Raw genomic sequence first — 23,675 nt, 5'->3', positions numbered from 1 at the left:
TTCGTTAATATTGTACTTTTAAAATAAACTGTCTCGCTTACATATTTGTAAGATTCGGTCTTGCTTTGTCACCCAGGCTGGAGTGTGGTGATGTGATCACAGCTCACTGCAATCTCTACCTCCTGGGCTCAAGCAGTCCTCCCACCTCAGCCTCCTGAGTGGGACACAGGCATGCACCATCATGCCCACTAATTTTTTTTTTTTGAGATGGAATTTCGCTCTTGTGGCCCAGGCTGGAGTGCAGTGGCGTAATCTTGGCTCACTGCAACCTCCACCTCCTGGGTTCAAGTGATTCTCCTGCCTCGGCCTCCCGAGTAGGTGGGATTACAGGCGCCCACCACCATGCCCGGCTAATTTTTGTATTCTTAGAAGAGACAGAGTTTCGCCATGTTGGCCAGGCTGGCCTCGAACTCCTGACCTCAGGTGATCTACCCGCCTTGGCCTCCCAAAGTGCTGGGATTATAAGGCATGAGCCACTGTGCCCGACTAATCTCTTTTTCCTCTTTCTTTCTTTTTTTTTTTTTGTAGAGACAGACTGGTTCCCCAGGCTGGTCTTGAAGTCCTGGGTTCAAGCGATCTTCCCACCTCGGCCTTCCAAAGTGCTGGGATTTGCAGGCATGAGCTACTGTACCCAGCCAATTTTTTTTTTTTTAATACACAGGAAAGGTGTGATTTTTCTCTTAGAGAATTGAAAGATGAAGTCTGTTTTTGTTAAACCAACAAAAGGAAATCTGGTGTTTTTACTCAGTTGTCCAGAAGAAAAAGTTTAATGCTGGAATTAATCTTTTTTTTTACCCCAATGTCTTTGGTCTACTTTAGGTGCAGTCGAGTTATCTAACAGAGGACTACTATTGTAATAATTTTCAATTCATGTTTTAAGATACTGCAGATTAAAAAGCAGTAACATTTTCTGAAATAGGATGGCTATGGATATGTTATAGTTAACAATAGGCACTATCACAATTGAAATTGATTATTGTCAAAATTAACATGTTTAAGTACAACTCGATGGCAAGAGAAAGTTTGGTTTATAATAATTCCCCTCTTTTGTTTAAAGAACGTGTCCTTATGCCTCATTAATCCTGTAGAAGTATACCAAAGTGAAAATGTAACACACGGACAGGTTACGGTTGTTTTCACCACTCAAAATTTTTTGTTCTTTTACGCGTTTATTCACCAATTCATCAAAATTTTCTAAACAAAATATCTTTTTTATTTTAAAAATGTTTACTTTTTATGGGTATATAGTAGGTGTATATATTTTGGGGTAATGAGATATTTTGATACAGGCATACAATGCGTAATAATCACATCAGGATAGATAAGAGTATCCATTACCTCAAGCATTTATCCTTTGTGTTTCAAACAATCCAGTTATACTCTCTAGTTATTTTAAAATGTACAATTAAATTATTTTTTTTTACCGTACTCCCTGTTTTGTGCTAACAAGTAACTAGGTCTTATTCTATTTTTTGTACCTATTAACCATCCTGCTATTCTCTACATCTGTGAGTTCAGTGTTTAATTTTTAGATCCCACAAATGAGTGAGAACATGTGATGTTTGTCTTTCTGTGCTTGGCTTATTTCACTTACCATGGTGACCTTTTGTTCCATCCATGTTGTTGGAAATGACAGGATCTCATTTTTTTTAATGGCTAAATAATACTCCATTGTGTATATGTACCACATTTCCTTTATCCATTCGTCCATTAATACTTAGGTTGGTTCAAAATCTTGGCTATTGTGACCAGTGCTGCATCAAACATAGTAGTGCAGATATCGCTTCAATATACTGATTTTCTTTCTTTTGGGCATATCAGCAAATTTTGGAAGACTTCTGTGCTAAGGATGTTCTAAGTCTTGACTGTAAAATGATGGGTAAACACTGATTAATGGTATTTCATTTAATAGCATTGACATTCAGTGGACGTGTATTCCTCCCTCCACCATATTTTTTTTTTCTGAGACCACAGTTATTTTTGACAAGTTCCAAATTTTTTTTTTGTTTGTTTGTTTTTTTTTTTGTTTTTTTTTTTTTTTGAGACGGAGTCTCGCTCTGTCGCCCGGGCTGGAGTGCAGTGGCCGGATCTCAGCTCACTGCAAGCTCCGCCTCCCGGGTTGACGCCATTCTCCTGCCTCAGCCTCCCGAGTAGCTGGGACTACAGGCGCCCGCTACCTCGCCCGGCTAGTTTTTTGTATTTTTTAGTAGAGACGGGGTTTCACCGTGTTAGCCAGGATGGTCTCGATCTCCTGACCTCGTGATCCGCCCGTCTCGGCCTCCCAAAGTGCTGGGATTACAACAAGTTCCAAATTTTTAAAAGTTTAAATTACCATCTCTTTTGTACTGTCCATCAAATAATACTTTCTATACAAATTGAATAGTTTTTATTTTGTCATTAAGAGTTACAGATTTTCTTTGTTTGGAAGCACATTGCTCTGTTGCCTTTCTAAAATGAAGTGAAATTAAGCAAAGATGTAAAGAAACAGAGAAACTGAGATAATGAGAGAGGCTAATAAGGAAGACAAGATATAATTCATTTTATTTGATCAAACACAGAATAGTATAAGGATATTGATGCTAAATGAATGATTTATGAACAAAATAAGATTTTAAAAATTGGGAAATGTTTTTAAGTTCGAAGACTTATTTTCAGGGAGCAAAATTCTATTTTAAATTTGCCTCTTCTCGTGGTACTGCTTGATCACCATTTTGTGTTTAAGGCTAGTGCCATAATTTGTAACATTTTCAGTTAGTGTTAATATTACTCGGTCAATCTACTTTTATGCAATTAAATATTTGTTAGCTGTCGGTGAAGTTTTCAGTTATTACCTTTTATTGTATATTGGACAATGTAAAAACAATCAGATAAATATTTTGTTTGCATTAATTTTTCTCACTTTTCCTTAGGCCTTGATGTTAAAAGTGAAGCATGTCAGCGATTTTTCCGAGATGGGCTAACAATATCATTCACTAAAATCCTTACAGATGAAGCAGTGAGTGGCTGGAAGTTCGAAATTCATGTGAGTCTTGTGTTTGACTTTAAAGGATCAGATTTACATAGTCATGCCTGTGATTGGGGAGGGGTATATGTATGTGTGGCTCTGTTATATTTATTCTGTTATAATTGAATTAAAAGGTCTAAAAATGAAAAACTTAAAAATGTTTAAGTCTCTTGAAGGCAGCATGGTCATTTAGAATAAACATGAGATTTAGAGTTAAACTTGGGTTTAATCTCTCCCCTGGGATCTCAAGTGTCTGTGACCTTAGGCAAGTCATCACATTTCATTGAAAATGTAATGCTATCAATTGTAAGGTACATCACTGTTTTATGGACTATTAAGAAAAATACTCAAGATGGGGCATTTCATATACATCTGGGACACCAAAGGGTCAAAAATGAACTTGCTATGCAGAAAGGGACAGCGAAAAACCCTGCATATCTTAACCTTGGCACTTGGTGGAGGGAGGGATTTAAAAAAAAAAGAAGTGAAAATCTAAACCACAAGCCAGTATTTACACAGTTTTGTAGACTGAATTCAAATTATAGTTGTGATACAAAAAGCCCTTAAGTGTAAAATGTAAAGTGGTCTCAGGTTGGTAGTGCCCCCAAGTGACTAACAGAAGCAAACACAATTCCTCTTTGCAAATACCTTCCATTTAGGAAAACAGTAATGTATTATTCATTGATTATAAGATAGAGTCAGATTCCAGAGATCTTAAAAAGTGAAAGTATATGTCTCAGACTGATAAAATGCCATAATTACTCTAAGTCTCTGTTACTTTTGTTTTTTGTGTGGTTTTTTTGTTTTTTTTTTTCCCTGAGACAGAGTCTCGCTCTGGCTCCAGGCTCCCAGGCTGGATGGAGTGCAGTGGTGCGATCTCGGCTCCCTGCAACCTCCGTCTCCCAGGTTGAAGCGACTCTCCTGCCTCAGCCTCCCGAGTAGCTGGAACTTAGGCGTGTGCCATCACGCCTGGCTAATTTTTGTATTTTTAGGAGAGAGGGGGTTTCACCATGTTGGCCAGGCTGGTCTTGAACTCCTGTCCTCAAGTGATCCACCTGCCTCAGCCTCCCAAAGTGCTGGGATTACAGGTGTGAGCCCCCATGCCCGGCCTCTGTTCTTTTGTATACTGTGGAAGTGGTCATGTCAAGCAGATAATGTTTTTGTGGCCCATAACCTATTTCCCAAATATGACCATAGCATAAAAATTCCACATTTTCTAGCCAGTGGCTCATGCCTGTAATCCCAGTACTTTGGGAGGCTGAGGCAGGAGGATCACCTGAGGTCCCGAGTTCGAGACCAGCCTGACCAACATGGAGAAACCCCGTCTCTACTAAAAATACAACATTAGCCGGGTGTAGTGGCACATGCCTGTAATCCCATCTACTCCGGAGGCTGAGGCTGGAGAATGGCTTGAACCTGGGAGGTGGAGGTTGCTGTGAGCTGAGATCGTGCCATTGCACTCCAGCCTGGACAACAAGAGCGAAACTCCATCTCAAAAAAAAAATTCCACATTTTCTGATTTAACATGTAATTTTATAGGTGTAGAAAGGGAAACTTTGGAAGTGGTGTCAGACTTTTGCATTTGACATTTAGCAAATTTATCTTGGATGATTGACATATTGTATTTTATTTATTTTTATTTTTTGAGACAGAGTCTTGCTCTGTTGCCCAGGCTGGAGTGCAGTGGTGCCATCTTGGCTTCCTTGGAACCTTTGCCTCCTGGGTTCAAGCTGTTCTCATGCTTCAGCCTCCCGAGTAGCTGGGACTACAGGCACATGCCAGCACACGTGGGTAATTTTTGTATTTTTAGTAGAGACGTGGTTTCACCCTGTTGGCCAGGCTGATCTCAAACTCCTGGCCTCAAGTGATCCACTCTCCTCAGCCTACCGAAGTGTTGGGATTAACAGTCGTGAGCCACTGTGCTCAGCCTGACATATTGTTTAGATTTTAGAATTGCTGCCTCTCGTGTACAAATTCCAGAGAGAAAAAATAGTAACTTGAATCTTATCTGTGGACGTAGAGCAGGAATAGATAACTTATGGTCCCTCTTGTATTTTTTAAGCTATAGCAAATGGCTTTTGAAAGTACCATATAAATTATGAAGTAAACAAATTCTGACTTGTCCTTTGATAATCAGTTTGATCCCAGTATTAATGAAATGGTTAGAAAAATGGAGAGATCATTATTTGTTAGGATACGATTCATATTGAAGATATTTCTGTTTGAAATTGCAGTGTTTTGATCTTGTAAATTGCCTTTCCTCCTCATGTAACAGAGGTGTATTATTAACAATACTCATCGTCTGGTGGAGCTATGTGTGGCCAAGTTGTCCCAAGACTGGTTTCCACTTTTAGAACTTCTTGCCATGGCCTTAAATCCTCATTGCAAATTCCATATCTACAATGGTACACGTCCATGTGAATCAGTTTCTTCAAGTGTTCAGTTGCCCGAAGATGAACTCTTTGCTCGTTCTCCAGACCCTCGATCACCGAAGGTGTGTTGGTTTGTTATTTTCAAAATTAAATAATACAATTGTTTTGCTCTGACACAGAATCTTCAGTGATCTGTATTTAAAGTGTGACAATGAAATAACACTTTAAATGAAAATATACCCAACCAGAAGCCTTTTTCGTAGCTTTGTCATTCTGGTTCTGTCTTTGTTTTTTCTGCATGTATAATTATCCCCATTGTCTTCTGTCTAGCCTCTTTAGAAGTAGTCATAATTTGGGTTAGTAGGAAACACTGTAGTTTTTCTTTGAAATAGAGTAGGAGATTATTTCTTTGACCAAGGACTCAAGTGTTGTTCTGTAGGGCCATGATCATTTTTAGGCATTCCAAGATTTTGACTCCAAAATGAAGTATATCCTCTAAATACCTAATAATACATCATAAAATTACAGAAATTGTTAATGAAATCAATATAGTAAATCTTCCAAATCTCACTTAAATATCTATATTCGGTACATAAATGTAAGTTTTTTATATTGGTGTAAACAGACTATATACTGTAAAAACTTTATCCCTAAATGCTGCTGCTTTTAATAAATATTAAGTAATTAAAAAATTTTAGATTTCAGGGAGACATTTTTAATATTATAGGTCTTGTACAAATTTCCCTTTTTCTATCCAGCCAGAAAAATTTTAAGTCATACATTATGCAGAACTTGGTTTATTCTACTAATAAGCTGAAGTTATCAAAAATATGTCAAACATAAGTTGAGATTTTCTGATATTTCCCAGTTCACATAGTTGCCACTAGATGGCTTATTTTTGCTTGAGTAGATCCGGTTAATATCTTAATAATGGCAATCTTCAGAATGAAAATTTTAATCTATACCTGTATTTCTTTTTAAATTTTACTTTTTTTTTTTTTTTGCTCTATATGCCAGTAATCCACAACTTAAGAGATTCACAGGAAACAAAACTTGATTTGGCAATGCTAAATGTAAAATTTTTAGATGACTTCTGGTTGAAGATAGTTTTATATCTTCGAAGTATAGTTCTTGCTATTAAACTTATAAAATATAGCGACTGGGAGAGTAGTTAGCCTTTCAAAGCCTTCAAGAGTACAATTTTTAAAAATATAGCCCAAAATATAGTTGTGAATCAAGGAGAAGCATGTTCTATGGAGTTACTTACACATTTACTTGCTGTTGAAGTAAGAGAAATTTTATACAGCTAAACAGGTCTTCTATAAATCTGATTAAATGGGGACATAGTTGGCAGAATCTTCAACCATGTCCCTAGTTGGATGCAGATGTCATGATATAATGAAAAATCTAAGGGATATATAATAGCCTCCATATGTTTTTTAAATTCTGTTCTTCAAAGGTGGTAGTGGCAAAATTCAGATCATCAGACTTAGTCGATGGAGATAAACTTCTAAGCTGTAGATTCACTTTCTGATACTGTTTGTAATGAGTTTCATTTACCTTTGAGAAATTTGAGTTACAGAGCTTAAAAGTCTGTTTTGTTAGGAATATTTTTGAGCCTTAATACTTAATCATTTTCTGGAGCTCTTGGTAGGTCTTCTGTTCTACTTCAAATTCTCTCTACACCCCCTACCCTCCTGGGACACTGAACCTCAGTGGCCTCAACTTTTGACCCATGAGAAAGCTAAAGCTGTCAGGACTATCTCTGAGAGTGTTTCCTGTTCCCCATCTTCCCCCAAGATGTTTGAAAATGTTTAAATGAGATTATTTATTCAAACATTTAAAATATAATAAAAACTTCATTGGTTACGACAAAAGGTCTCAGGTGAAATTCACCATGCTATCTTTGAGGAAAGGAACTTGTAGTAATAGAAAACTGTGTGGAAAGCATATGGTGAATTGTAAGCTATGTGGTCATTTTGAATTTTCTATTTAGGGCGACTGATCTTTCTCTGCCAGTCTTGACAACTTAGAGCCAGAGAAGGAAAGCTGTTGTTGGCAGCTGCTGAAGCTAGCCTATTAGCCTCAGTTTGAAGCACTCTATCTGAATATTTCCAATTGTTTAAGTGTACATTACAGTCAAAGAAATACAGAAAGATTAGCTTTAGACTAATTCTTTACTGTGTCCACACCTGCTGTTTTATAAATATTGTATGTAACTATCAAGTATATCAATCTAATACTCTCATTATAGTTACTGAAGAAATAAAATATATTACATAATGAGCATGTACTTCCTTACAATTGCTGAATGACAAAAGGGATCTGGTGAATTAAGTACTCAAGAGTTTTAATGGTTTTGAATTAGCCTTTCATGACTAAAAAGGAAAACCCTATTATATTGAAATACGGTGATGGATTTATTAGAGAATTTAGTTGATTCATATTCTTTTAAAACCATATAAAAATTAGCAGTAGGCCAGGCAAAGTGGCTCACGCCTGTAATCCTAGCACTTTGGGAGGCCAAGACGGATGGATCACCTGAAGTCAGGAGTTCAAGACCAGCCTGGCCAACATGGTGAAACCCCATCTCTACTAAAAGTACAAAAATTAGCCAGGTGTGGTGGTGCATGGCTATAATCACAGCTACTTGAGAGGCCGAGGCAGGAGAATTGCTTGAATCCTGGAGGCAGAGGTTGCAGTGAGCCAATATTGCACCATTGCACTCCAGCCTGGGCGACGAGTAAAACTCCATCTCAAAAAAAAAAAAAACAAAAAAAACCAAACAAGAACACTAGCATTAGCTATCATATTTTCTCTTTAAACAAACATTGGAAATACAGCCATTTATTTAGCATCTTTACTTTTTCCTGTATATTTTTCAAAAATAGTTGTAGAAATTATTTTTGCTTAAGGCTTAGAAGAGAATTGTCTCTTTTGTCCCTTGTTTTCCAGTGGCTTCTAAAACATGGCCTAAATTTTAGAAGGTGGCAAGGTGTGAAAGGTTTTCTTAGGTACATTATTTCTACATATATTTGATTCTTATATCTGTATAGGCTTTTAATTCATCTTAAGTTTTTACATACAGACATGCTTTTAGCCTCACAACTGTTGTTTGTGCCAGCTGTATGGTACTTTGAGCTACAGCTCTTTCTTAGTTCATCCTGTTGCATGGTGTTACTTCTAAGATAAGGAGAACTGGGTGCAATTCGTATAAGCAAAAGTATCATCCAGCATATTCTACTTAGGAACAATAGATACTAAGACCAGGCCTTAGTTTTTAATTGACAATTCACTCTCAGGCTATTAGATACTGTGTTTATAGGGAAATTTTAATATTTTACAACTAAAGAAGTAGATTCAAAATTCATTACTGAGTAGCTTCTTCGTAACTCTCTTGAAGTCTCTCTGCCTCCTGAAAATTATTTTAATATAAAAGACTTTCCAGTAATTAGAAGGTATTCATTCTTATATGGTGGGATATCTGAAATAGGAGCATGTCTTCTAATTCCTGTTCACCACTTACATTGGTACAAATAGACCGAACTATGCCCCAGTGATTTAATCTATACTTGCTACGTATACTGCTTCTGTCTCACAGATGGAATTACTGTGAACAAAATGCAATGTTTTGTGGTCCTTTGAAAGATGATTTGTTTTACTGAATTTACTATTTCTAGTATATTTCAAGAAGGCTTTAGTGCTTTTTACCCCTTGAAGTAGGAAGTTAACTTTTTTCATTAATTGTGTTACAGGGTTGGCTAGTGGATCTTCTCAACAAATTTGGCACTTTAAATGGGTTCCAGATTTTGCATGATCGTTTTATTAATGGATCAGCATTAAACGTTCAAATAATTGCAGCCCTTATTAAGTAAGTTACATTTAAAAATCAATGTTTAGTGCACCGTAGAATTGCTGGTTTTTGCTTCATAAAAAATGGATTTTTCAAGTGTGATTTCTTCAACTAATAACTTGGATTTTAAAAAAGTAATAGATTTTAGTCCTAAATTGATTTTAAGAAATTGCGTATTTACAGGAGTTTTATATCTTTCTTATTTCAGACCATTTGGGCAATGCTATGAGTTTCTCACTCTTCATACAGTGAAAAAGTACTTTCTTCCAATAATAGAAATGGTTCCACAGTTTTTAGAAAACTTAACTGATGAAGAACTGAAAAAGGAAGCAAAGAATGAAGCCAAAAATGATGCTCTTTCAATGATTATTAAATCTTTGAAGAATTTAGCTTCAAGGGTTCCAGGACAAGAAGAAACTGTTAAAAACTTAGAAATATTTAGGTTAAAAATGATACTTAGGTAAGATACTTACCTCTTGAAATAATTATTTATGCCGATTTTAGAATCATACTTATCACTGAATTTTTCTTACAGATTATTGCAAATTTCTTCTTTCAATGGAAAGATGAATGCCCTGAATGAAGTTAATAAGGTGATATCTAGTGTATCATACTATACTCATCGACATGGTAATCCTGAGGAGGAAGAGTGGCTCACAGCTGAACGAATGGCAGTGAGTCTTTCGATTCTTCTTTATATGAATAAGAATCTACTTAAGACGAAAAATTAGAATAGCTCTAGCTAAAAAAATTAGTAGTAGTGACATTTTAAAGTAAACTGAAATTGGGAGGTGTTTTGATTGATTTATAACTCTGTTAATCCTGAGAACTTTTTGAAATGACATAGCTTATTATTTGATAGTGATATGAGTAACTTTAAAACATCTTTGATAAATTTAGTGATGAATGTGGCGTTCTGAAGCAATTACTAGTTTGTTGGAGAGTGGGAAGTTGGTTGAAATGGAGTAGGTAGAGTTGATCTAGAAAATGGATTGGGTAGAATTTTATTTTGATACTGAAATTTTAGGAAACTTTATGTACCATAGATACTTTGTATGATATTGTTTTGAAATGAGTTAAGTATGCCATCTAAGTTACAGTGCCAATATTTTTTGAATGTATATTGTATAACAGTCTTGGGAAAACATCTGTAGGAGAACTGTCCTTGCCCTCAAGGAGCCCTCACTTTAGTGGGGGAGATAGTGATTAGAGTGTGTTAAAATGTATGTGGAGACTGCTTAGATATTGCCCTGTGTTAGGGGATCGGGGTAGACATTTAGTTTCATACATATGATGTACGTATCTGCCTCGTGGAAAGTCCAGTACAGAGCTATTCAGAGTGTGGTCTGAAGACTGGTGCTGGTTCTTGAACAAGTCCTAGGTAGGACAGAAAACAGCAGTAAGTGTTTAGAAACTTCAGTTGCAATTTGACATTGCGACATTTTTATTGTGTTTTACAAAAGTATCTGTGACTCTGCAGTGGCTCACACATGTAATCCCAGTACTTTGGGAGGCCAAGGAGAGATTGCTTGAGGTCAGGAGTTCAAGACCAGCCTGGGCAACAAAGCGAGACCCTGTCTTTATATTAAAAATATTTGTGTATATATGTAGAATAACATAAAAACAACTATCTGCAACAGATTAGACATTAAAAACTGGCTCTTTATCAGCTGAGACATGTACTTCTCTAGCACATTTTGGGCCTAACTACTTTTTATTCTCAGTAAGCTAAATACTGCAAAATCATATAGTGTGGATTACTCCCTGTTTGTAGCATGAGTTAGCACGTTATTCTATTGCTGTAGATCAAATGAATGCTAGTTGAGCAAGTTAGCACAGTGTTACAGAAAAACAGACTGTGGAAGCATATGACTTGATTCATATTCCAATTCTAGCATCTGTGAGCCTGTTTACATTTTGTAATATAATAATGTATCTCTGACTAGGATTGTTTGGAAAATTAAAGAGAGAATGGATGAGCAGTAATAGTGCCTAGCACATGATAATTGTTCATAAATAAAAGTAAAAAATAGAATGCCTTTTTACCCAAGGTCAAAACATAATTCTGGGGCAAAATTGGGATAAAGAACCAAAGATCCTAAAATTGGTCCTGTACCCACCCTGCCATGGTGATTGTGTACTTAAATAATATTTTTCTGAGTAAATGCTGGAGTGTAGAATCTTTTTAATTTCAGTATTTCTAATTTATGGGAACATTTTTGTATGTGCAAAATTGTTATAAAATGTCATAATTTTCCATTAAAGCAACATATAAGTATATTTTATCAGTATTATATTTTGTAAATGTGTTTTAAATTTCCTTATATTTAATAATAGTGTAAGCAATTAAGAAAAAATTGTTTTAATTTCTGCTTTCAAACACGTTTTTGAATTAACATTTAGGAATGGATACAGCAGAACAATATCTTATCCATAGTGTTGCGAGATAGTCTTCATCAGCCACAATATGTAGAAAAGTTAGAGAAGATTCTTCGTTTTGTCATCAAAGAAAAAGCTCTGACCTTACAGGACCTTGATAATATCTGGGCAGCACAGGTAAGGAATTTAAAATGATGGCTATTTAGTCTTTTAAATAAAGATACTAAAAACTGAATAAATACAGTAGTAGCTATCATGAAGTGGATGCAGGATGTTTGACTTTGAGAACATTTAAATGCTTGTTACCTTGCCAGGAATGTTTCTGAAATAACCAGTAATCTTTTAAAAATAAAAATATTCTTTTATCTGTATTTGATAAAGGTTGAGAATTTGTCAGTTTTTTTTTTTTTTTTTTGTCTTTTTCTTTTTCTTTTTCTTTCTTTCTTTTTGGGACGGGGTCTTGCTCTGTCACCCAGGCTGGAGTGCAGTGGCAAGATCTTGGCTCACTGCAAGCTCTGCCTCCCGGATTCACGCCATTCTCCTGCCTCAGCCTCCCGAGTAGCTGGGACTACAGGTGCCTGCCACCACGCCCAGCTAATTTTTCATAATTTTTAGTAGAGGCGGGGTTTCACTGTGTTAGCCAGGCTGGTCTCAATCTCCTGACCTCGTGAGCCACCGCGCCCGGCTGTCTGTGGTTTTAAATAAAGGTGCAAACAGTAAAATCATAAGGAGTGTCTATTGAAAGAGAGTAAAGACATCTGTAATTGGTTTCTTCATAGATTTAATAGAAAGCAAAAACCTCCAGTGTCTGGAGAATTGAATCACTTGATTATTTATAAAGACCTGTAACAATTATTCCAGAGGATTTATAACTCTTCAGAAGGATTAGTAACCTTTTTAGGTTTTGAGTTGGAGACTGCTACTCCTTCTACTAATGACAGTTTTCTAATCGTGGATTTCTTGGGAAGCATTATTGAGTTGTAGATTATAAAGCTTTGTTTTTTTTAGTTGATAAAAACCAAGAAAACAGCTTTGCCTTTGAGTGCTTAAGGTTCCAATTTTGAAACAATATTGTTAATGTGCCTTATTTTTCTTTCTTTCTTTTTTTTTTTTGTGAGACAGAGTCTCGCTCTGTCGCCCAGGCTGGAGTGCGCTGGTGCAATCTCGGCTCACTGCAAGCTCCGCCTCCCAGGTTCACGCCATTCTCCTGCCTCAGCCTCCCGAGTAGCTAGGACTACAGGCGCCCACCACCACGCCTGGCTAATTTTTTGTAATTTTAGTAGAGACGGGGTTTCACCGTGTTAGCCAGGATGGTCTCCGTCTCCTGACCTTGTGATCCACCCGCCTCAGCCTCCCAAAGTGCTGAAATTACAGGCATGAGCCACCGCGCCTGGCCTAGTGTGCCTTATTTTTCTATTTGCAATATTAAAATTGTCATGTTAAATAAATTGTATTAAAGGTTTGTATGAACTGCCAAAGTACACATTAGCTGTATTTATTATATCATGAAATTAAGTTGCCAGGTTTTAGATGGCAGTTCTAAAGCATTTTATAATGTTAGGTTTTTTTTGTTTGTTTTTTTTTTGTGAGACAGAGTTTCGCTCTGTTGCCCAGGTTGGAGTGCAGTGACTCGATAATGGCTCACTGCAACCTCCGCCTTCTGGGTTCAAGTGATTCTCCTGCCTCAGCCTCCCGAGTAGGTGGGACTATAGGCATTTGTCACCGCGCGGGCTGTGTTAGGAATTTTCTTGTGTTACATAGTTAAATGAAGGAGATAAGAGTACTTTATTAATAGTTCTCAGTAAACAGTATACACTACTTAATCTGTTACTCAGATTCTAGTGTGTTGTGATTTTGTTTTTGTTTTTCAATAGGCAGGGAAACATGAAGCCATTGTGAAGAATGTACATGATCTCCTGGCAAAATTGGCATGGGATTTTTCTCCTGAACAACTTGATCATCTTTTTGATTGTTTTAAGGTAATTATTAACATAGCAAAATATTAGCATTCTATTTCAAATATAATTGATTAATTAGATCTGTGAATTACTTTTAGCCAATAAATATTTCAATAGAAATCCCATTAAATAGTCTGTGGTGTGAAGAAATTGGCCATTGTTTTCTTTTCCAGCGAGAACTTGGTGTTCATTTTCTTAATAGCCCCCATAAGGGAAACTCAGGCTATCACTTTTTACTTCTTTCCCTGGTAGTTTCTATTTTAGTTACAGATTCAAGCAAATTGTAGGACTACAGGGAAGGATGATTGGTTGCAATAAACAGTAAGATGACAGCAAGAGAATACCAATATCTTGGTATTCTGGGGTCATATGTACAAGCAAAATATGAGTTCATCAAAATGTAACTGATAAGGTAGCCCAAGAACTCATCCTACAGTCATATCTGCATTGATGCCATCAGGTTGGTTTTTGAGGCCATGTTTTGTAACATCTTTGATTAGTTGCCAGGGTTAGGTTTGTGAAAGCTCAAGTGGTTAGTGAATTTGTAGATTAAGAACATAAAGACTTTTTGGCAGTTTGCACTAAGGGGTGTTCTATTAACAACTGGCATTAGATCATTAGGTCACCAAGGTTTCTTGTTAAAATTAGCAATTATACTGACTAGTGGGAACATAAATTGCTATAGCCACTTGGGGAAATATTTGGTATTTCTGGTAAAGTTTAAGATTCTCATAACTCATCAGTTTGACTTCTGAATATACACTTGAGAAACTCATGCTTATGTACACCAGGGTACGTGTTCAACAACACTTGTAGCAGAATTACTTGTAATAGCGAAAAAACCTGCTTTGTAGGATAGATAAAGCATAGAATAGATAAATTATGGAATGTTCATACAGTGCAATATTTCACAGCAATGAAAGAGCAACTCAACCATATGGAGGAGTCTGATAAGCAGAAAGTTGAAGAAAGGAATAAAGCCACACAGTAATTCATACACCTTGATTACATTAATGTAAAGTTCTGAAATGGGCACAGCTGGTTTCTGAGGCGTTGCTTGCCATGTATTATTTTTTATCTGGGTACTAGTTACCCAGGTGTTTACATTGTGTACCGTAATGTTGGTATATGCTCGTACTTTTCTAGATACGTATTTCACAGTAGAAGAGAAAATACCATTTTTACTGGCTTCCATCACAGACATATTAAATCAGATCAGTAGGTACTGAAGCCCAAGAGTCTGTATTTTAAGCAAGTTTCACAGACAAGTCTTAGGGACATTAAAGCTTTGCTTTATGGAAAAATCGCTGCTTTATGGTACTTTATGGAGAAATCGCTGCTTTGTGGAAATTTTTATTTTGAAGGGAACAAAGTATTGAGTGAATCTTTTGTGTGGTTTTTATATATTTTGTTTCTATGCATGTAAAAGTAAAACTTACATACTTTTTCCATCCATTGAAATATATCAAAGGCAGCTGAGGAAATAATAGAATTGGTCATCATGGGCACTGTAAAGATAAAGACTTCTGAAATGATATGTGACCAGTGATGCCTTTGATGAGAGAAGTAAAAGAAAGGGGTTGTTATTGTGTCTCCTGTATCCCTCCTCTTCTCAGGATAGTCTAAATACAGTAATGGTCTCAATATAATAATAACTCTTCATATTTTCTCCCCTTTGGCTTAACATATGTTTATTGAGCACTTGTCGTTTCGTAACAAGCACTTTTTTTCCAAGGTGTTGGTAAATCTGGCAATTCTTATGGAGTGTTGAAAGTTTCTGCTAAAGATGATTTTGAAAGGAAGCAATGAAGTCTGAGTCACCTTGTGGTTCTTTGCAGATTGCAACCAAATGATTCCAACCTTCTGGGTTAGACTTTGCTTTATGTCCTTGGCCTAGTTTTTAAACATTAGTCTAGTTTTTAAACATTTGAGTTCTAAGTAAGTTTCATATCTTTGCCAGCACTTGTTCTTGTCAGAGTTCTGAATTTTTGACAATCGTCTTGGTGTTTGAAATGTTACCTCGTTGTGCTTGTAGTTTTTATATCCCTTGATCAATGATGAGATTGAGTATCTTTTTGTATATTTTTTGAGCTGTTCACTTTTTTTTTCTTTTGGTGAATGCCTGTTGAAGTCTTTTGTCTATTCCCCCGCCCCCGGCCCCGTGGCATTATTTGTATTTTTTTGGATTGTAGTTCTTGATATATTTTGAATGCTAATCCTTGTCAGTTCAAGAGTTACAAATAATTTCTCCCAGTTTGGTTATCTTTTTCACTCACTCAGTGGTTGCATTGGTTGAACAGATGTTCTTAATTTCTCCTTTCATGTAGTTTGTATCTCTAAAAGATGAGTACATGAAAAAATTCACAATACCATTATCTACCTAAAAAACAGTAATTCCTTAATATCATAGTCTTAAAACTTCTAGTTGTCTTAGATCATACGTCTTCATTTTAGAAGTGAGTTTTGATCAGGATCCTGGTGTAGTCCATGTGTATGTCTTTTAAGTCTCTTTGAAACTAGCTTCCTTCTTTTTTTTTTTTTTTTTGAGACGGAGTCTTGCTCTGCCACCCAGGCTGGAGTGCAGTGGCCGGATCTCAGCTCACTGCAAGCTCCGCCTCCCGGGTTTTTTACACCATTCTCCTGCCTCAGCCTCCCGAGTAAGCTGGGACTACAGGTGCCCGCCTCGTCGCCCGGCTAGTTTTTTGTATTTTTAGTAGAGACAGGGTTTCACCGTATTAGCCAGGATGGTCTCGATCTCCTGACCTCGTGATCCGCCCGTCTCGGCCTCCCAAAGTGCTGGGATTACAGGCTTGAGCCACCGCGCCCGGCCGCTTCCTTCGTTTTTACTTTTCCTGCAATTTATTTGTTGAAGAAACTGGATCGTTTGTTGCCTTGGTGTCTGTCAATAGTTTTGATACAGAAGGTTTTGTTTTTTATTTTACTAGAGCATATCTTAAGTGGTGGTGTGCTTTTCCTTGACGAGGAATACCTAGTTGTCTCTCTTTTTGTTATGTGAGCCAGATGTTTTTAATTGTAATCTGATATTTAAGTCTTATATTCTTAGCCGTTGTCATATTTCTTTTGTTATTTTGTGTAGACTGAAAGGAAATAGAAACGGGCACTCACATCATCTTTGAAGACGTACCATATTAGTAATTCCATTGAACGGATCTTCTCTCATTAATTGTTCTTTTTTTTTTTTTTTTTTTTGAGACAGAGTCTCTGTCTGTCACCCAGACTGGAGTGCAGTGGCACGATCCCAGCTCACTGCCTCCTGGATTCAAGCAGTTCTCCTGCCTCAGCCTCCCGAGTAGCTGGGATTACAGGCGTGTGCCACCACGCTCAGCTAATTCTGTATATTTAGTAGAGATGGGGTTTCACCATGTTAGCCAGGCTGATCTTGAACTCCCAACCTCAGGTGATCCGCCCGCCTGTGTCTCCCAAAGTGCTGGGATTATAGGCGTGAGCCACCGCGCGCAGTCAGCTTAATCGTTCTTCTACTGTTTGATGTTAGGTTCATTTCAGTTTATTTTCTAATAAACACTGATTAGCAACTTAGTCCATTTTCTGCTGCTATAACAACACCACAGACTGGGTAATTTATAAAGAACAGAATTTTATTTGGCTTATGGTTCTGGAGGTTGGGAAGTACAAGAGGCATGGTGCCAGCTTAACCATGAGTTTTGGAGGGGACATTCAAACCATAGCAGTAACTTTACTCATAAAGCTTTTCCCATGTTGCTTAGCAGCATCCCTGGTCTCTACTCACTAAATGCCATTAGTACCCTGCCCTTCCACAAGCATGATAACCGTGTTGTATTACAGTACCATTTTAGAGGTTTTAAAAAAATGTATTTTAGAGTTTTTAATTGGGTGTCTTCTAAATTGAAATAATGTATCATTTATTTTTCATTTTTGGAATTTAACTCTACCCCGTAAAAAAATACCAGGCTAACTGTATTTTCAGATCTCACTTGAATAATTCTGTGCTTAGCTACATTTCTTTTGATGAATTTGAATATAGTTAACCTGGTGACAACTTATGAAGTGGTGACTAAATATGTGTTTTCATGTCACTTAATTTTTTTTCCAGGCCAGTTGGACAAATGCGAGTAAAAAGCAACGTGAAAAGCTACTTGAGCTGATACGTCGTCTTGCAGAAGATGATAAAGATGGTGTGATGGCACACAAAGTGTTGAACCTTCTGTGGAATCTGGCTCACAGTGATGATGTGCCTGTAGATATCATGGACCTGGCTCTCAGTGCCCACATAAAAATACTAGATTACAGTTGCTCCCAGGTAAGAGTGTACTGCTTTACTCACTTTTTGTCACCTTTCCCGTTCCCCCTTCAGTTAGGATGGCTTAGTTACAGGATAGTTCTGTGTTACTCTGACATTGTTAGTTTTTAAATGATCTTCCAGAGTTGAACAAAAAAGTTCATTAGTCTGCTTTCCTTAGAATCTGTACATCAAGGTTTTGTGACTCATCTGGAAAGCATTTTAGTCTCCTTAGGAGAAAGTATAAACAGAACAGATTATACAGTGGTGGTATAACCAAGTGTATGGTTCTGAAATGCCAGTTTTGAATAGAATTCGAATATTAAAGCTGATTAGGGACTTCAGAGGGAAGAGAAATTAGGTTTTCTTTGCTCATAGGGAAGTTAAGAAAAATTAATATAATTTCCTAACCATTAAAACATTTAGTGCCTCCACAATGAGCAAATCACACAATTTCCTACAGTCTAATTTGTAGCATGTATATTTTTTAACACATGGTAAAGTGAACATTGAGTAATTTCTCACATGTTAATAAAACTATTTGTTACACTTATGAACTGGTATTTAGGTAAGAGCCAAGGAAAGCTCAGGAAGGTGTATTAATGTAGATACTACTCAGGTTTTGACTGTGATTATTTGTGACAGTTCGTTAAGTATTCAGCAAATTAAATAGTAATAAGGGCCTTGAGTATAAATTATTTCATTAAATCAAGGGTCCTTCTGAGGAGTCTTGAATCAGAGCAGTACATTTGCTATCGGGGCTTTTAACTGGTAACTTCCTTTTTAAATATCTATTAGTATCAGTGGCTGGCATAGTGATTTACACATTTGTTCATGAATAGTTACTGAATTTCACTGAATTTAGTAGACTGTTGCCTTTTTTCAACTTCAACTTTCATTTATTGTTTGGGAAAAAAATTTTTAAAGTCATTCTCCAACTGCCACCTTTTCCCTTCTGCTTGCCAAAACTGCTGTCAAAGTGTACATTTGATCATAAATATTTTCATGGCCTTAAAAATGTACACACTATTAAACTCAGCATTTCTACTTAGATAAATTTCTTCTCAGAAATAGTGAAAAAGGATACAAAGAGGTACCCACAAGGACATTCATTAGTGTTTATGGACATGAACATGTAGAAGCCTCCTGAATAATTACTTTTTTTTTTTTGTTTTGCTTTTTGAGACGGAGTCTTGTTCTGTTGCCCAGGCTGGAAAGTACAGTGGTGCGATCTTGGCTCACCGCAACCTCCGCCTCCCAGGTTCAAGCAATTTTCCTGCCTCGGCCTCCCCAGTAGCTGGGATTACGGACGCGTGCCACCACGCCCAGCTAATTGTTTTGTATTTTTAGTGGAGACTGGGTTTCACCATGTTGGCCAGGCTGGTCTTGAACTCCTGACCTCAAGTGATCCACCCGCCTCGGCCTCCCAAAGTGGTGGGATTATAGGCATGAGCCACAGCTCCCTGCTGTGAATAATTACTAATAGTTTATACAAGGTTGTATTATGGAGCCATTAAAAGGATTAATATCACTTAAGAGTATGATCCCAATTTTGCTACCAAAAAAGGAATATCTGTGCATTACAAAATCCCAAACTTGAGGGGTTTCAGGAAAAAAAAAAAAACTCCACAAAATTGTTTTCCTTTCCCTGTATGCAAAAGTAAAATAATCCGAGCTTACAAAATTGTTAGTCACACAAACTTGCAGTTGTGATTACTATTGACTTTAGGGGAAGAGCTGAAGTAACTAACGTTTGAGAAGTAAAATATCATAATCGAAATAATTTTGAGTTTATAACATTCTTAATTTAATTTTTAACAGTTTATATCTGCCTCTGTCCTTTTTCTCTCCTTGTATGTATGTTTCTTTATTTTGATTTTGGTGATTATTTTTAAATGTAGTTGTCATTGTATTTATTTTCTTAGTCAAATACACATTTTCAGTGTTCTTCACTCTACTAAAAGATGGCCCATTTAGAGTAGAGTAACAGTCAGGGTCTTGTTATGTATTAATTCTGGATTTTGTGATATGGTAGAATCTCTTAAAATACTGGCTAAATACCTACCCTCTGGCAAACTTGGAAAATCAAACTTTCTGTCAGTGTGACTAATACTTAGGATCTGCAGTGTGTGTAGATAAATTTCAGTCCATATAATACAAAGCTTTTATAACAGTGCTGGGCTTTTTGGAGTTTTGGTAGTAAATGTGAAATAAAAACAAACTTAAAGCTTTTATTATTTAAACTCTTTACTGTAATTACAACATGATGCTTGTGTTGCTAATCTTAAAAGCTTTTATTTTATAATTCTCGAAATAATTTGAAAATAAAATTCTCTGAGTATTGATCTGTTTAAAACATTGAAATCATTTGTTTAAGGACCGTGATACACAAAAGATCCAATGGATAGATCGCTTTATAGAAGAACTTCGCACAAATGACAAATGGGTTATTCCCGCCCTGAAACAGATTAGAGAAATTTGTAGTTTGTTTGGTGAAGCGCCTCAAAATTTGAGGTAAGACTTTTTAACATAGAAAATTTCAATATTTAAATTTATGTACTTTATTTAAAAAAAAGCATATTGGCTGGCAAATGCAAATTTTTCAATTAGTGGAGTGAGAAGAGGCTATATAGAAGTGTTTGAAACAAAAGAATCCTTATTATATCTATCTCCTTTGTTCTATTAATGAGGAAGTAAGCCACAGTTAAGTGATAAATATCAGAATCAAGATAATATTACTTTTGGGTTCTTGGTTCAGAATTATTATTATATACATACCATATTTCCAGCAAGTATGCCAAGAAGTTTCATGGCATGTCTTTAAAGTTGAATTAGACCACAAGGACATTTAAATTGATGAAAGATGGCAAGATACAGTTTCATAATTTTTAAACGTTTATTTTAGCTAAATTTCTTTTTAATATCTGTCTTTATACTATCTTAGGTGTCAAATTCTGGTTACTGAAATAGTTTGTCCTATTTTCTGGTAATAGAGTTGGAACTGATAACATGAAAAGGAAAAATAATGTGAAGAGAAAGAGAGCAGGATGCAATAGAAGGAATATTCACAGTGGAGTCAGGATTTCTAGGTGTGAATCTTGGGTCAAACCAGTAATTTAATCTTGTAAAAATTCTGTAAAGAATCATGTTTGGCCTGGTGTGGTGGCCCACCCCTATAATCCTAGAACTTTGGGAGGCCGAGGAGGGCGGATCACCTGAGGCCAGGAGTTTGAGACCAGCCTGGCCAACGTGGCGAAACCCTGTCTTTACTAAAAATACAGAAATAAGCCAGGCGTGGTGGTGTGCGCCTATAGTCCCAGCTACTCGGGAGGCTGAGGCACTAGAATCGCTTGAGCCTGGGAGGCAGAGGTTGCAGTGAACTGAGATTGCACCACTGCATTCCATCTTGAGCAATAGAGTGAGACTGTCTCCAAAAAAAAAAACAAAAAAAACCAAAACATGTTTTCTTTATATGTAAGATTAAATGAGTGCCAGGATCCTTTACAGCTCTACATTACTATGATTATATCTCAGACAGAAATAGAAAAGGTCATGTATGTCTTTATTTAAACAGTTGAACTTTGTCTCACTTTTTTCCCTAAGGCTAGAAAAAAATATCAAATTGGAAAAGCTATGGAGATATAAACATTGTAAGAAATTGAGACATATATCTCATTAACAGTAATATTTATTTGAGGGCGTATTTTGAGTATGTTTGGCCCATCGTACATATGCCTTTCGGCCTTTCTCAAATGAATGCATTTGGCTTTCGAAGTAGGCACAGTAGTTTACATACTCTTCCAAGAACAGTGGCCTCCTCTCCCCTAAAATAGTAGTAATGGATGTGAAAGTTGATTGGTTTCAGCAAAGGTAGCAAAACAGATTAGGTTTCAATGAAGATAGCAAAACAGATTAGTCTTTGTGGTGACACCTGTGGGCAGACTTGGCTACAGAGTGTCCCAGGATGTTTTCTTAAATAGCTAATAATTAATAAAATTCTTGCTTACAACTGTAGCATAATTTTTGTGATGCTAGTCTTGCAAAAAATGTTTCTATTTTATAATTTTGGTAATAATTACATAACACAAGCACTTTGGTACTATTATAGAATAGAAAATAGTCATTGAGGTATACTCCCATTTGGTGAAGTTGGTGAATACTGATGGATGCTTTTTGTGTAAAATAAGAATAATGTAATAAATGTCTTATTTTTTGAAGAGTTTAAGTTGTGATATTTTCGTTAAAAAAAGTAAATGTACAAAAGTATAATTTTTAAATTATTACATCAGTAGCTGAGAATTTAGATAGTACGAACTCTTCTGATTACAACAGAGTTTAATTGCCTAATTATATTGTTAAGTTCTTCTCGTTTCAGTCAAACTCAGCGAAGTCCCCATGTGTTTTATCGCCATGACTTAATCAATCAACTTCAACACAATCATGCCCTAGTTACTTTGGTAGCAGAAAACCTTGCAACTTACATGGAAAGCATGAGACTGTATGCTAGAGGTATGTATTGTTAAGCTAAAATAAACTATGGGAAATAGCAGTGACCTTTTTTTGCATTAATTACCTTAGATAAATCATGTTCCATTATGGGTTTAAGATCCACTATTACTCCCAACTCTTAGACATCCTAAACTCCAGGCCAGTAGTTGAAGGGTCTTCACTAAGTGCTTGCCTTCCCCCATTCTCTTTGTTAAATAGATTTTTCTTCCCTGCCTTGGGAGCTCTGCCTGCCTTTATTACAATTGATTACTACCTTCTTAGGAATGTACTTGACTCATTTTCAACCTTTATTTCCTTTACCACCACCTTTAGCTTTTTAAAAGAAAACTTGTTTTGTCTATGTCTGTTCTTACATTATAGTTCTTTTATAATCCCAAGCTTATGTTTTGTAAGTGCTTCGAGACTCCATGAATTTAAAAAACATAAGAGTAGAGATGGGAGGCTGGCTATAAGAATCTAGATGTTTACATTGGCATTCAGAGTGTGAAATTGTTTGAACATGTTTAGGATAAAGTTTCCTGTGATTTCAACAGATCCCGATTATAAGTGCCTGCCATATGTGGAGCCCTGTGTCAATGCTCTTTTGCCCTCTGACAGTTATGTCAGTCTGTGTGTGCAAGAGTAGGGATGGCTTCTCAGTATATACTATTCCTCCTCTGTCTTATGACAAATTCATGCCCATTTCCCCATCGATACTTTGTAGTTTCAAGTTTGTTTCCAGAACAGTATATAAGAACAAAATACTGTATTACCAGTGTTAGTGATAGAGTTAAACACACTGATTACTCAACTTACCATTCATTTAACATGTTATGTAGGATTTGCAGAAGCCCATAGTGTGTATGTTAAAAATGAGAATATTTATAATACTCATTATTTGAGGAGTAGGCTTTTGACATGATTGAATAAAATCCCCTGGTGCTTATGAATTACCAGATTTTTGCTTAATACTTATGTACATTTCCCAATGAAATTCAGATAAACATAAAAATTAAGCAACTCTTCTGATACTCCTGGTGATAGTGTTGACTCTTTGTTCTTCCATTTATCCCCTCAGGGCCAATAGATTATAGAGCTAGACAAGCAATCTAAGTGTTAGGCAGCTGATGAGCAACAGACAATGATCTTAGCATTTCAGTCCTAGGTTCCTTCTAAGCAGTATAATAGAACGATCAAGACAATACAATACAGCCATGTGATTTATGTTCTATACCAAAGGTACTCAAAATCAGTGAGATAAAGAAGAGGTTTATGTGTAGTAGGGTTTAGTATATTATGATTATAATCTCTTCCTGGTGGTACAAAGCCCTCATGGTTGCCA

At 36.4% G+C, this 23,675-nt stretch overlaps 1 protein-coding gene across 1 annotated transcript in view; it reads left to right on the top strand.

The window, feature by feature from the left end:
* USP9X (ubiquitin specific peptidase 9 X-linked) overlaps window positions 1-23,675 on the top strand; it is a 144,891-nt gene that overhangs the window by 45,598 nt on the left and 75,618 nt on the right. The window contains 10 exon segments of the mRNA XM_033201721.1: window positions 2,910-3,022; window positions 5,280-5,498; window positions 9,132-9,247; window positions 9,438-9,689; window positions 9,765-9,903; window positions 11,633-11,785; window positions 13,483-13,587; window positions 17,660-17,866; window positions 20,223-20,359; window positions 22,221-22,354. Of these exon segments, the coding sequence (XP_033057612.1) occupies window positions 2,910-3,022; window positions 5,280-5,498; window positions 9,132-9,247; window positions 9,438-9,689; window positions 9,765-9,903; window positions 11,633-11,785; window positions 13,483-13,587; window positions 17,660-17,866; window positions 20,223-20,359; window positions 22,221-22,354 (1,575 nt within the window).

The sequence above is a fragment of the Trachypithecus francoisi genome, unplaced genomic scaffold (genome assembly GCF_009764315.1).
Source record: "Trachypithecus francoisi isolate TF-2019V2 unplaced genomic scaffold, Tfra_2.0 Lachesis_group6, whole genome shotgun sequence".
In the NCBI taxonomy this organism is placed as follows: domain Eukaryota; kingdom Metazoa; phylum Chordata; class Mammalia; order Primates; family Cercopithecidae; genus Trachypithecus; species Trachypithecus francoisi.
This window is presented reverse-complemented; position numbering and strand designations above follow the sequence as displayed.